Below are 15,727 nucleotides of genomic sequence, written 5' to 3' on the forward strand. Positions count from 1 at the left end.
GAGAGAGAGAGAGAGACAGACAGACAGAGACAGACAGAGAGAGACAGGAAAAAAAGAAAATCATCTCCTGTGCCTCTGGTCTTCAGTCTGTCCGTTAGACTCTGGACTGCACTATAGCATTAGCCCTCCCACTTGCCAACAACTGCTGCCTATCGATCTACAGGCTCGCTGGCCTCGATAATTGTCTAAGCCAATTCCTACACACACAGATAGACAGACACACAGATACACAGACACACAACTAAATAATAACAATAATAATAGTAATAAAATAAATTGGTTTGTTTCTTTGGAGAACCTTGCCAATGACTAGTGAAGTATAAGGGGTCACAGTCGACTCTTGGTTTCTATAAAAGTCAGAGAAGAAAAACAAAACTAGGCTAAGCTAAACAGGATGGGCTTTATCAAACTCTGGTTCTGAAATAACAGGCACATTTTTATTTTTGGCTCAGTAAGTAAGAGCACTGACTTCCAGACGACCCAGGTTTAATTCCCAGCACCAACATGGCAGCTCACAAGTGCCTGTAACTCCAGTTCTTGGGAATTTGGTACCCTCTTCTTGTATCCTCTGGCACCAGGCATGTATGTGGTACACAGGCATACATGTAGGCAAAAAAATTCCATAAACATAAAAAATGAAATCTAAAAATTAATTGAAAAGGAAAACTGAGAAAATAGCTAAGATATTTGCCACAGGGAGACTTAAGGGACTGAGCTTAAGGGGCGTTAAAGGTTGTAGAAAGGGAAAATAAACTTTAGGGTCTAATAGAAAAAAGGTTTCTCAGGCTGAGTAGTTAGTTAAATATTACATTCAAACTCAAGCAAAATTTAGTAATGTAGAAGTTAATTATTTTCAGGTGTGGCGATACACACCTTTAAACCCAACACTTGGGAGACAGAGGAGGATCTCCATGCATTATTTCCAGACCAGCCTGTAGTAAGTTCTAGGCCAGCCAGGTCTAGATAGTAAAACACTGTCTACATTTTAAGAATAATTAATTAATTGAAAAAATTAAAGCTGGATACGGTGGCACAAGCCTTTAATCCAGCACACCAGCACACAGGAGACAGAGGTAAATAGAGCTCTCTGAGCTGGAGGTCAGCCAAGGTGACACAGTGAGACCCTGTCTCCAAAAAAATATTAAAAATGAAATGAAATGAAAATTTTTAAATTATTGCTGACATGATGAAAATGAGAAAAGGTTGTTTACCTTAAGCAAAGATTGTTTTATTTCAAATAGTTACATGATTGCTTAACCTAAAAGAGCAACTACTTCATTGAAAAGATTCAAGATGTATTTTCTTATCCCATATCCAATCTGCTAAATCAATGAAGTAATTACTTTGATGGAAGAGGAAGGATGTTTCCATTCATCTTTTATCACTGTTATAGGAGTTATTCAGTCCTATCTATGACAACACAATGATCTATGACAACACAATGACATCATCAACAGGTCAGACTTCACTTTAACTTATACCAGTTAATCCTTAAAGATGAATGTTAGAGGGCTGGAGAGATGGCTCACTGATTAACATCACTTGTTCTTCCAGAGGATCTGGGTTCAATTCCCAGCACTCACATGGCGGTTTACAATTCCAATTCCCAGGGGTCCATATCATCTTTTAGCTTCTGCAAGGACCAGGCACACAAATGGAGCACATACATACATGCAAGCACAACACTCGCGTACACATAAAATAAAAAAGTTTTGTAATGACTCTAGTTGGACATAGTGGTGCATACCCTTAATCCTAGTGCTTGGGAAGCAGGATAGTTGGATATCTGCAAGTTCAAGGCCAGCCTGGTCTACAGGCCAATTCTAGGAAAGGCAGGGCTCTATTTAAGAAAAGAAAAAGAAAACAAAATAATTCCCCATACTGTGACTCTTTTTTTGTTTGTTTCTTTTAGAGACAGTCTTTCTACATAGATCTGGCTATGATTTAAGGCATATACCAACCAGTTGTGGCTCTTTTTAAACTAAAAAACAAATATGGCATTTTTCAACATGCCTTTCCTTGTATACGTATTTTTCTTTCTATAAAAATGTTAACCATTTATTTATTATAAGGTAGGTGTCCTGTATGGCTGACCTTGAGCTCATTAAACCTCCGAGGATGACCTTAAACTTCGGATATGCCTCCCAAGAACAAAGATTACATGGTGCTAGAAACTGAACTCAGGGTTTCCCCCACAGCCTAGTTACTCAAGCTACTAATTGAACAACGTGCCCAGCTTACCTAAGTACTTTTAGCAGCACACTTTAAAAATATTTTTCTTTATACAAATCTAGACTTCAGAAGAATCATGAATTTCAGGCCAGCCTAGGCACTAGCAAATTTCAAGCCAGTCACATGTAGAGACCACTGCTTCTGAAAAATAATAAAATGAAAAGAAGCAGAAGCACAGCTAAGCTTCTGAACCGTAAGCCAGCCCCAATTAAATGTTGTCCTTTATAAGAGTTGCTGTGGTCATGATGTCCCTTCACAGCAACAGAAGCTCTAAGTTACCACCACTGGTCGGCATATTTTTTTTTTTTTTTACACCAAGAAGAAAATTATTTTCTAAGGTGCTTCTTTGTGAAAGACAGCGCCTATGCTATTAGTACATAAACTAGTAGTTCAGCTAGCTATTTACAAATAGTAGTTATTTGTACTCATTCATCTAGTCATTAAGTAAGTACCTACTATATGCTTCATGAACTGTGTCAGCATAAGCATTTTCATTCCTAGTCAATAATTTAACATTAGATAAATACAGACGAAGCTCTCTTGTTCATGTCATACCACCATAAATTCCTCATTTTGGCTTGTTTGAGACAGACTCTTACTATAGACAAGGATGGCCTGGAACTTGGAACAATCCTCATGCCTCTATCTCTTAAGTACAGGTGTGTGCCTGCCTCCTAACTAGTTTTTCAAAGTCTCAAATCCTAACATTAAAACTAACATTGTAAGCAGGCAGGTGGTGCATGCATTCAATCTGAGCATCTGTGAGCATCCATGTAGAGAGCAGAGGCGCCTCAAACGTCATTGCTCAGGAGCTAGCCACTTTCTCATTTCTCATTCTCAGCGAGAGCGCTGACCTGGCACAGCCAAGTAGGATAAGCTGGCTGGAAGCCCCACAGTTCTGCCTGGTTCTATATCTGCAGTGCTGAGATTCCATGGATTTGCAACCAAAGATTGGCTGTTTTAGGTGGGTTCCTGGAATCAAATTCACTGAGCATCTTCCAGGCTCCCTGAGGCAACGTCAATAAATCAGAATATTCTGGTGGGCATAAAAATTAATACAAAATCTCCATCATTCTTGATTCTTGGCTATAATTTTACCAAAAGATTTAAAAACTGAAAAAAGGGTTTAGACTTAGTACTTTACCAACTGAGCTATCTCTCCAGCCCCCACTTCACAGTCTAATGGAAGGAAGGGTAGAGAGAACTTCTATTAGGCGAGGCATGGTAATGCATACCTGAGGCAGAGGGTCCTGAGTTTAAGGCCAACCCTGGCTATAGAACAAGCTATTTTAAAAGAAAAGGAACCGTTAGGACCTCGCCTATCCTCGGGAGTTTCCCTCACTACTTCTTAATAAATCCATGTTTGCTCTGAAAATAAACACAATCTTAAATGACTGTGTGAGGTGCCTGGGGAAATGGTTCAATGTCTAAGAGAACCTATAAAAAAACAACAAAACTAAAATACACTTAGGTCTGTATATAGATAAATACATATGTAGTTTAAATGAATTTTTTTAAATCAGAGCCAACAATATTCCCTCCAAAAACCAATGTCCACCTAACAGAACTTCCAACGCCAACCATGAAAAGCCCTCTTTTGAGTTGTTTGTCAGGGCTGCTGAGTAGACTACTGTTACTGCCCTTGGTTGGCCTTCCCCCCAACAGAGGTGGAAGGCAAGTCCCTATTAATGAAGACACCATGTATTTTAGACAGAGCCTAAAGGCCTCTCTCTGAGCTGGAACTGACCAGAAAGCCTCTCCCTGAGGACTAGCTTCCTTGGTACCAGAAGGTACCATGAAAGGAAGCTTCAAAAGGAGGGAAGCAACCAACAGTCCTACCAGCTATGACAGCTATAAACCACAACAAGTGGCATGGCACAATAACCCTAGGGGTACAATAGTGGCACAAACACCATGCAGTAACCAACAACTCTTCAGGTGGCCTCAACTTTACCCAAGGAAGTCCAAACAACTAAGAGCAGGAGAAATTGCCTTCCTCATGGGAGCACACCAACTGATTATCTGATAGCAAATGGTCAGCCATGAAGACCTATACTAGTAATATATAGACTAGACAAGGTATATTTATGTATTTAGGAATATATGCATAAACATATATGTATGTAACAACAATTAATGAAAAAGAGGCCATGAAACAAAAGCGAGTTAGGCGTATAAAGGAGGGCTTGTTGGGAGGAAAGGAAGGGGAAAAATGATGTAATTATATTAAAATCTCAAAAAATAAATAAACAGAAAAAGATTTTACAATTAAAAAAAAAAAAAGACCCTGTTTCAAGAGGGATAGAAGAAGACATCCAACTTTCTCCTCTGGCACACACATGCACACACATATACACATCCCACTCCCTCCCCAACACTGTCCCCAATAAGCAGTAAGAATAGTAACTAAAAAAGCAAGAAGGTGGGGTACAGCAGTGCACAGCTTAGCACACAGAAGGAACAGACTCCTGGAGCTCTGTGACCCAGGGCTAGCATGGTCTATGTAGCAAGTCCCATGCTGTCCAGCCTGGAAAGAAGGGAGGAAAGAGAGACAGGGAGGGAGGGAAGGAAAGAACGGAAGGGGAGAGGTAAAGAAAAGAAGAAAGGAAAAAAAAAACCCTACAAGGAATCTTTTTAAAGATACTCTTCGGCACCCAGCAGTGGTGGCACATGCCTTTAATCCCAGCACTTGGGAGGCAGAGGCAGGAAGATCTATTCCAGTTACAGGCCAGTCTGGTTTACAGAGCAAGTTCTAGGTCAGACAAGGCCATGCAGTGAAATCTTGTTTCAAAAAAAGAAAATGAAAACAAATGATACAAGATTCTTTTTGGCTGTTGGGTTAGTCATAAAAAGAATCTTTATACAAAATCTTGCTAAGAGGAAAAATGAAAACAAAAAACAAAAAGACTCCTTGGAAAGAGTTGCTTTTGAAAATGATAAGAGCATCAAGGGGACAGATGGGAAAAGTGTGAGGAGGCCCAAGCCCGAGCCCGAGCCCTGCTGCACTAGTCACATTTAAAGCCTATCAGCTCAAAAGGGACTCTTGATTAGACACGCAAAGGAAGTCATGATAGACCCTGGTAAACAGCCAGGTCTAATAATCACTGCACTCAGCAGTATCCCTCAAATCAAAGGAAAGAAAATCTGTCCTCAACTTTTAAAAATATCTTAGGCTTGGGGGCTGGAGAGATGGCTCAGAGGTTAAGAGCACTGACTGTTCTTCCAGAGGTCCTGAGTTCAATTCCCAGCAACCACATGGTGGCTCACAACCATCTGTAATGGAATCCAATGTCCACTTCTAGTGTGTCTGAAGACAGCTACAGTGTACTCATATACATGAAATAAATGAAATAAATCTTTAAAAAAAAAATCTTAGGCAGAGGACCATTATAGGTACTTTTTATTTGGAGAGTTGAGTCAGGATTACCTAAAACTATGGCTTCAAGGTCAGCTAAGCCAACATAGTTAGATCTTGTCTCAAAAAGGAAAACAAAAATTCTATCTCTATCTATCTTATCTATCTATCTATCTCCAAATATATAGACTATAATAAAACCTTTAGAAACAACAGCAACTGCACCAAATGGAGAAAAACCCAAGAGTCAGAAGTCTACAAAAGTTTACAAGAAGTTTTCCAGACAGGTTGCAGAGAGAGAACCAGCTAGACATAGATGAAGACAGGATGAACGAGAGAATGAGAAGGAGCCGGAAGAACAGAATGGATTGCCAGAGTTAGTTTGAGGCAACGTAGAACAATTCAGGAGAGGCAGAGAGAGAGAAAGTCAGATTCAATCAGTCAACGTGGAGAGGAGTTTTGAGCCAGAGCAGCTGAGTTGACCATCCAGCCAGAAATCAGAAAGAATTAGGAAGAGGTGAGCTTATTCAGCAGTTAAGTCTCTAAAACTGAAAACACTCCAGGCCTAGATAAGATTGTACAGTGGCTGGAAGCTTCCAGTAAACAGTGGCAGTAAGCATCCTCAATGACAATCACTTCAGTGGAATAAAAGTTACTTTGATAAATGTGTAGATAAGTGTTCCTTTCATTATACGACTTCGTTGTGTACTTTAGGGATGGGGTATTGATAATGATGCCCAGGCTCACCTCCAATTCCTGTGCTCAAGTCATTTTCCTATCCAGACTTAAAAGTAGCTAACTAAGCACATGTGGCTTAAGTCTTTTTAAAAATTGAACATACACATAACACTCAACAAATAAGGGTCAAAACTCAAAAACACACACTTCTATATGCTTCCACATACACACCACAGATCCTAGCGGGAAACAGGAGCTGGAAGCAGTATATTTACTGCAGAAAGTGCACAACTCTCGAAATGAAGGCCAGAAAAAAGTGCATGCAAATGGTTGGCATACGAAATGATGTACGGAAGCCACACTCGGAGAATTCTCAAGGTGAGTCTACGGAAGATCCTGTACTCTACCAACACTCGGCAAAGGAAAGAGCAAATCAACCACGACTAAAAGTATCCCAAAGGACTGTAAGTTTTACTGGTCATCTTTGCCTCCAAAAGCACATGGGGGAAAAAAAGCCTATCTTTAAAAGAAAGAAAAGCTATCATTCAAGTAACAGACACAGATAGCTACAGGAGTACTCCCTGTATAACAGACTTTCTTTATTAAATCAGAAAAATACTAAATCTGTCATATCAAAAAGTCGAGGTAGAAAGGTTTGATGGAAATGTCACCTTCCTCTTCTGCACCTTTACAGCTATGTCATAGGAACTACACTACTATACTTAACCCTCTTCTACCCTTGTAAGCCTATTAGGAAATTGAGGCTAGTCTTCAAAAGCAAATGACTCAGACAAATCTCTTAAGGGGCACATTAACTGTCATCACTGTCCCGTGTCTCTCTTGGCCTAACTAGAGTCGGTCTATAATATATATTTATGGACTTTTTCATCCTCTGTACTGCTAGAATTCCCATGTTAGGAGTAGTGTACTTCATTACTTTATCTCTTCAGCTTAGAAAGAAAAAACAAAGAAAGGACGCCTCATAAACATTTTGTTCAAATTCATTTATCTAACAACTAAGTGAAGACTGGTAACAGAAAAGCTGATTAATAAAGTTTTTTAAAAAATGCATGGCCAGTAGCATCGACTGATAAAAGTCCTCAGCACATCTTATCATTGTCGCTGAACTAAAAGTTCTTATTCATTCTACTACATAAAGAACAATATGCTAACCAAATACGCTAATAAAACAGTAAAAGATAGGAACATAAAACCTGGTATATGTCAAAAGGCTTTGGGCAAGTAGCTTTATCTAAATATTTGTTCAGGAACGCTTTCCATAAGCCAAGCCTACAAATGCTTACTTCTTATTTGGCTCGGGTAAATCTGAAGACAAATTAAAAGGGTAACAGCGAATAGTTTAGTAAAACTTGAGAAAGAGGACAAGACAAAAAATGTCCGTGCACCTCAGCCTCGGCGATCACAGCCTGTGGCGACGGGGAAGACTCCCGAAGAAGCGTCGCTCTAACTAGGGGTCTGGCTGTGCTCCCCCACCCTACCTTCTCGGCAGCGCAGAGAACCCACACTCACCGCAAAAGGCACCGCTAAAGCTGTGGCCCCACAGGGCCGGCGAGTCCTTGGCGAGGCCCCACGCCGCAGAAGGAAACCCAGGAACACTGGAAGCAGAAGGACAGGGGCGACCTTGCAGCCCAACTTCCCAGCTACAGAAACTAGGGGCCCAGCGCCCAGCACAGTGAAGCCAACTCCCACCAGCTGGAATACCGACGACTGCCACCGAACCTTCCGCCCAATGAGGAGACGTCATCACTCAGCGTAGTTCAGCCCTTCGTGAAAATGCACTTCCGCTTCCGGGGCACAAAGCCCCGTTTCTACGGCTCTCTTCTGCTAAAGGTTGAAGGGGTGTTTCTTTGCTTGAGCTGACCTTTGACCTTAGTGTTCTACCTGTACGTCACTGCGGCGGCAAGCTAGCAGCGAAACAGGGCCTCTCCGGGTGCAATCTCGAGGAAAAGGCAGGATTTAAGGAAAAGTGACTAGACGAGAGAGTGCAGGACTCATCGAGGGGACGAGGCTTAGGGCTTCGGCAGCCGCCAGAGGCGGGATCCCGAAAGGGCGGAGCTTAGCGTTTCGGCTTTAGTGACTGGAGGGTCCGCGGAGGGCGGGGTCGCGGCGTGCGCGTGTCTGGCTGCGCGTGCTCAGTGAGAACCTGCTCCTGTCTTGGCTGTCTTCGCCATGGACTTTTGGTCTGCTCGGCGAGCTGTGCTTCAGCTGCTCAGAACTACGGCTCCCGCAGATGTCCCGGCACTGCTCCACTGGATGAGGACGACCCGTAAGCAGTCATGGCTAGAGTCCGGCAGTTGGTGGTTGGCTGTTGGATTTAGTCTTTGGGTACCAGGGAGGGGCGGAGCTAGGCACCGGGTTGCTAGGCAGCTCTTGATCGCTGCATTCCCCACACTTAGACATCGGAGTGCATTTTAGGATTGGATGCCTGAGAGAACCCACTTCAGGTGGTTTGTGATTCCGATACTGACTTTGGGCAAGCTTCTAGAACCTCTTTGTTCAGTTACTCGTACAGGTAGATACTACTTGGAAAAGCTCTGTGCAAGATAGGTTTTAGGCTGTGAAGTTATCCTCAAGGCAAAGAAAATCACATATATCTAGTACATTTATTTTATTCATGGTTAAATAGACCATTTAATAATCTTCCAGGGGTATGGGGAAGAAAAAAACTTCTTTTAAACTGTTAATAGTAAATATGAAAAGTCACAAATTAGAATCGAGGAAATGAGGTGATTCTGTCTAGTTAGTGGATAAAACCTTTCTTCTCTAGCAAAGTAAAGCCTAGCGAAAGCACTGTTTTATTTATATACTTTACCCTTTTTGAGAACTATACCAATGTATGCTATCCTGAAAAACATTAATCCCCAACGTTTCTTTCATTCTGATCCTTAAAGTATTCTTATTTGATATGACCTCCAATGTATTTTTGAGACAAGGTCTCATGTAGTCCTGCTAGATCTCAGACTTACCGTTGGCTGACTTAGAACCCTGATCCTCCTTCATCCGTCTCACCTGTACTGATGCCGAAGATCCCACTCAGCCCTGAGCTCTGCCTACTGAGCTGCACCCTCAACTCCAACTTCCAGTTTTAGCTCTTCAACCTTTGACCTGTTAGGGAAAATATTCTTGGTGTCCTTAGAGAATTGTTAAACGTTTTGAGAGATTATTTTAAGTGAGGCACCAAACTAAAGTTGGCTTGAGGCATCTGATAGCAAAGTGTATCTTGGAAATGTAGGAAACCAGAGACACCACTCCATGGTTATACACACATACAAGAAGAGTGTTTCTGTTAGGATTCGAGCGCAGTTTGGACAGACAACACCAAAGCCGATCCGATCCGGTTCCAAGGGAAGGGGTTTATTTGGGGAAGGGAGTGGGAGAGAGGAACGGGAAGATGGCGAGTGAAGAGAAGAGGAAGAGAGAGAGAGGTTGGGGGTGGTCCCAACTATTTAAGTGGGTGATGACGTGTGTAATTTCCCAGGTGTAGGTGAGCCAGGTAGGTGAATTCTGGGAGTGGTTGTCCCAGCAACGTAGGAGTCGCAGGCCCCTGAATATGACGTCACCGGGTTCAGACTTATACTAACAGTTTCAAGAAAGGAATTTGCAAAGTAAGGGGTTTTGTTTGTTATTTTATGTATATGAGTATGCTGTAGCTGTCTTCAGACACATCAGAAGGCATTGGATCTCATTACAGACGGTTGTGAGCCACTGTGTGTTTGCTAGGTATTGAACTCAGGACCCCTGGAAGAGCAGTCAGTACTCTTAACTGATGACCCATCTCTAACATAAGGTTTTTTTTAAAGCTATGTTGTCACTATAAACATGTTGTCTATCACTCCATTAAGCCTTAACTTACCTATCTACCCAACTAACCTAGTTTTTTGTAATAGTACCAACTTCCTTCTAATTTTTCTACATACCTCAATATCAGGTCATTTATTCCAAAAGCATTATTGACTACTAAAACGCAGTATTGGAACTGGAGAGATGGCTTATCAGTTAAAGGTTCAGGCTCACAACGAAAAATCTGTTCTGGGCTGGGGAAACAGTAAAGTGTAAGGGGTCTCTGCAAATACCAGAACTGAGAGGGTTTAATTATATTGAAACTCTTCTTAAAGTAATTGTCACTTCTTACATGAAGATGGGTTCCAGAGATAGGCTATATATATTACCTTAAGGTCCTAAGGGAAGATCTGCTGTGGTCTCCGTCATACAGAAAGCACAGAGGTAGGTCATGGTCCGGCTTGTGGGAGCTTGGTATGTCCTGGCCCTACAGAGAGTACCAGGATCACCTAGGCCAGGGGTTTTCAACCTTCCTAATGCTGCCACCCTTTAATACAGTTTTTCATGTTGTGCTGACCCCCATCCATAAAATTATTTTCCTTCCTGCTTCACAACTATAATTTTACTAGTTATGAGTCATAATGTAAATATCTGATATGCGACCCCTATGAAAGGGTCATTCAGCCCCCATAGGATCATGATGCACAGGTTGAAAGCTGCTGACCCAGGCTATTAACCATCTCCAGTCCCAGCCATCTGGGCAGAAAATGTGTTAGACATTTTTCCCTTAGAAAGACAACTTTGTGTGTTAAGCATTACTGGTTTCTTTAGTGCTTTTATGAGTGCGAGGATCTTTGTGCTCCCAACAGCAGAGTGCTTGGTACACAACCATGAGGGTCAGAGTTCCACCCTACTTCTCACTGCCTCTGTACTGCTGGATTACAGGTGTGATCCTGCTGCTGCCTTGTAATATCCTGTGTGTTAGTACAAAAAGTAATATCCTGTGTATTAGTACAAAAAGTGGGGCACAGCACATGTAACCCTAGCACACAGAATCCCAGCTCTGGTGAGGCAGACATACTGATCCCTGGGCCTCCTCAGCCAGCTTACCCTAATTTGGTGATTTCAGTCCCAGTAAGAGACCCTGTCTTAAAAACGATGCGAAGGCAGCTAAGGAGGAGGGACATAGATTCTCCTCTGAATCCACGTGTGTGCGTACATGAAACACACCAATGTACTGCTGCCTTTTCTGGCACTTGCACAGTTACTAAAATAACTTCCCCCTCACCCTTATTGAATTATTTGTAAAAGTCCCCAGATTTGAAGCATCAGTTGAGCCTCCATTGTTCACAATTGGGTTGACTTTAAAGTCTGTTCCAGATGTTAATTTAGTTAAAGAGTAGTTCTAATACTACTGAGTAATAAAAAGTATATTTTTACTTTTATTTTTGAATTTTATTTTGTGTGTGTACTGTGGGTAGGAAGAGCTTGCCATGATGTGCATGTGAAAATCAGAAGTACTTGGGGGAATTGGGTCTGTCCGTCTACACTACATTCCTGGTGTCACACTCACAGTGTCAGGCTGAGGAGCAAGGGTCTGCACGCTGGGCCATCTCACTGGTAACATTTCTGCTTTGTAAAGATTTGTTTTTATTTATGTGTCTGTGTAAGTGAAGGCCAGGTGTGCAGGTGCTGCAGGGCCCAGAAAAGGGTGTTGAACCTTTTGGAGATGGAGGTACAGGCAGTTGTGAGCGTCCTGGTGTGAGTGCCGGGTAGCAAACTCAGATCCTCTGCTGCAGCAGCAGCAGCAGCAGAAGCAGCAGCAGCATAAGATCCCAAGTGATCTAGGTCGCCCATCTCCCCCCCCCCCCCCCCACACACACACACACCACCCTTCTACTCTGGACGTTTGTGTAGCTTATTACAAAGCAACTTGCGTTTCTGAAGAACATTGGTTGGTTGGTTGGTTTTGATTTTTTGAGACAGGGTTTCTATATGTAGTCCTGGCTATCCTGGAACTCACTCTGTAGACCAGACTAGTCTTAAACTCACAGAGATCCACCTGCCTCTGCCTCCTGAGTGTTGGGATTAAAGACATTCACCACCACATCCAACTCTGAAGGATGTTTATTAACGTGAATATTTTAAGAAATTAGATCACTTAGCTTGAAGGAATATTTTGTTTTGGTTTTTTTAAATGAGGTCTTATTATATAGCCCAGGTTAGCCTTAAACTGGAGATCCTCCAAGTTCTCTCTGCCTCCAAAGTACTAAGATTACAGATGTGCCAACTGTACCTGCCTGTGTTATCAACCAAAACAAGTATATGAGTATACCTACCTGTCTATTCTGGTAAGTGATAAATTACACACAATTTCAGTGTTTACGTTTTGATTACCTGTTCAAATTACATTTCAACACATACGTGGCTTGTTGGTTTGTTTGTTTGTTTGTTTGTTTTAGCAGATTTCAGGTAGCCCCGAGTAGCTGTGAATTCCCTGAGTAGTTGAGGAATGGCCTTACACTTCTGGTGCTCCTCCTTCTACTTCCTGGCTGCTGGAGTTTCAGGCCTTCTCCACCTGCTTAGTTTATGCAGGACTGAGGGTAGGACCCAGAACTTCATGCATGCTATGCAAACAGTCTAACAATACAATTACTTCTAGACCCATCTTCCGGCAAAAATGCCATGATTTCATTTTTCTTTATGGTTAAATAGGATTCCGTTGCGTGTATGTGCCACATGTTCTTTATCTGTTCATCTGTTGATGGACATCTATAGTGACTCCATTTCTTAGGCATTATGTGTTTTAGTTAGGAAATGTGGCAGGTTTTGGTACATTGTATTCCAATACATTTGCACGGTTTTCTAAAATTAGTTTTCTTTGATTTCTTTCATTATACAGCTTAGGGCCAACATACTTTGTTAAATATATCTATTTATTTTTATTTAGAGCTATTATAAATTGTAGGTTTAAAATATGTGATATTCTATTATTATCATTGTTACTATTATTTTATGTCTCCAGCACCACATATGTGCTTGATGTCTGGGGAGACCAGAAGAGGGTTACAGCCACAATGTAGGTACTAGGAATTGGTCCTAGGTCCTCTAGAAGAGCAGCCAGTGCTCTGAACCACTAAGCCGTCTTCCAGCCTAGTTGGAGGGTTTTGTTTTGTTTTTAGATTTATTAGCTTTCTGTTTATTAGTATTTTACTTACATTTATGTATGCATATGTACCATGTATATGCCTAGTGCCTGCAAAGGTCAGGAGAGGGTTGGATCCCATGAACTGCAGTGGCAGATGAGGTGAGCCGAGCCGCCATGTGGTAGTGGGAATGAGTCTAGAGCCTCTTCCAGTGCTCTGCCACCGAGCCATCTCTCCAGCACATAAATTGTGCTTTTAATTTTCTGTTTCTACATAGAAAGATAAGGTGAGCCGGACGGTGGTGGCGCATGCCTTTAGTCCCAGCACTTGGGAGGCAGAGACAGGCGGATTTCTGAGTTCCAGAACAGCCTGGTCTACAGAGTGAGTTCCAGGACAGCCAGGGCTACACAGAGAAACCCTGTCTCGAAAAACCAAAAAAAAAAAAAAAAAAGAAAGAAAGAAAGAAAGATAAGGTGACTGTGCTTTGTTATTTTGTAACCTGTGACCTTGTTGAAATGACTAGTTTTAGGAATTTTCCTGTAGACACCTTAGAACTTTCTACATGGATAATCATGTCATGGACAAGTGTGATTTCTTATTTTAATGTTTTTTTTTTTTTTTTGAAAATTTCTTTCAATATATTTTGATCATATAAGGATTTCCCCTTCTGCCAACTCCTCCCAGATCCTTCAACCCCTCTTCATATTCTTTGTTTCTCTTAGAAAAAAACAAAACTCAAAACCATACAAAAAATAATGGAGTGCTTCATGAGTGTATATGTCATCCTCTGTGATCTGTTTTCTTTTCCCAACCTCTTCTCTTTTCTTTCTTCCCAAACTGCATGACTGCATCCTTTCTTCCTATGTCTGCTAGCCAGTACCTTCACTACACTGAATGAAAATACTAAGAATGGACATCCTTGCCTTGTCCCGTCTTCTGTCACTAAGTAGAATGGTGGTTGTAGAGGTTTCTCTGAAGGAACCTGGTTGCTACTTTCTCATCTCTTTACTCAGTTCTTTCTACAGGAGCCGAAGACACTTCCTCTTGTGTTGCTTAGCTGCCTTTTACTGATGAGAGTAGGCAAAACCAGCCTGTCATTTATTTTTGCTACTGGACAAAAGGTCAGGCAGTGCCTGTGCCTTGAGGGCCTGAGACAGTGGCTCCAGTGGTGCTGACTGAGCACACCGCCCTGTGTGCAGTGGGAGGAGCTCTCGAGTGGTCTCTGCTATTCTGTTTTCTCTGTCTCTGGCCACAGACAAGCTTTTCTTCAGTTTATGCTTTTGTTCTGTTTTCTGTGTGTGCTTAATAGCAGTTCTGTCTTGCAGACTTCTAGTACCCTGTATAGTCTATATTAAAGATTTTAAAACAGTTTACCAGAGTGTACTTCCTCATATTCTCTGGTAACTAAATATTTCTCTTTGCAGTTTTCTGAGTTCCTTTGTGATGCCTGTTGGGTTGTTTACAGGGCATTTAGTTGTATTTAGGAGAGAGCAAGAGAAATGTTCATCTTCTCTGGACCAGAAGTCTCTTTAGTGATAGGGCTGCATAATGAGTGTCATACAAGCTAGCCCTTACTCGTGCACTGTGCGCATTGGAGGTAGAGGCTTGGGTGAACAAGAAGGGGTAACATAGGTCGCACAGTCAAAAGAGCTGTGTGCTTAGAAGAACATGGGAGGCAACTGAGGTGTGTCTAGAGCAAAACCATTAGGGAATAATGAGAGTAGAAAATGAGAAGTTGACCTCACACCTCTTAGAATGACTATTAATCAAAAACGTCAAAAATGACATGGCCGCAAAAAGTGAAGGAAAAGCTATTGTTGTATATTGTTGATAGAACATTTTGGAAAGTGGTATGGGGGAGCCCTCAAAACACTAAAAATAGAGTTAGCATAGTTTGTGTGTGTGTGTGTGTGTGTGTGTACACCCCTATCCAAATGAATTAAAATTGGTGTACCACTATATCAAACCTGTGTGTGCCCCTGCTTATTACAGCATTAGTCAGTGTCTACAACATGCAAACAGTGGCCATCAACCAATGAATAGAGTTTTAAGACATTTTATATATACACAATAGAATATTACTCAGCCTTTGCTAGTTGCTTGCTTGCTTGCTTTAGTAGTGGCATTGACCTAGTGTCTCCCACATGCTAAGATTACGCCTTAGCCTTTAAAAAGAAGAAAATTCTGTTGTTCGAAACAATTTAGATAAATGTAGAGAGTATTGTGTTATGTGAAGTAAACCAGGCACAGAAGACAGATACTGGATTATCTTACTGTAGTAGATACTTTTCTCATCTCTATGGCCCAGACAACCTCACAAGAGGTAACTTAATGGAAACAAGACGTAGTCATGGAAGCCAGTTACTCACATTTCCACAATCAACCAGGAAGCCAAGACCATGGGCTGAACAGGGATTTACCCTCCAGTCCTTCCCCTCCAGTCATCTCTCTCTTCCAGCTAGGTCCTGTGTCCACAAAGTTCCACAACATTCCCAAGGAGCGCTAGTAACTGAAG

At 41.8% G+C, this 15,727-nt stretch overlaps 2 protein-coding genes across 2 annotated transcripts in view; one reads left to right on the forward strand and one right to left on the reverse strand.

Moving 5' to 3' along the window:
• The window catches only part of Srp54 (signal recognition particle 54), a 35,332-nt gene extending 27,067 nt beyond the window's left edge, over positions 1–8,265 (reverse strand). Inside the window, exon 1 of the mRNA XM_028782851.1 lies at positions 7,796–8,265. The gene's annotated coding sequence lies outside the window, so the exon portion shown is untranslated. The remainder of the gene's footprint in view (positions 1–7,795) is intronic.
• A 165-nt stretch (positions 8,266–8,430) lies between these two features.
• The window catches only part of LOC114633683, a 35,484-nt gene continuing 28,187 nt past the window's right edge, over positions 8,431–15,727 (forward strand). Inside the window, exon 1 of the mRNA XM_028782288.1 lies at positions 8,431–8,552. Coding sequence (XP_028638121.1) covers positions 8,456–8,552 — 97 coding nt within the window. The 5' untranslated portion in view covers positions 8,431–8,455. The remainder of the gene's footprint in view (positions 8,553–15,727) is intronic.

This window comes from Grammomys surdaster, unplaced genomic scaffold (assembly GCF_004785775.1).
Source record: "Grammomys surdaster isolate TR1022 unplaced genomic scaffold, NIH_TR_1.0 98, whole genome shotgun sequence".
NCBI lineage: Eukaryota > Metazoa > Chordata > Mammalia > Rodentia > Muridae > Grammomys > Grammomys surdaster.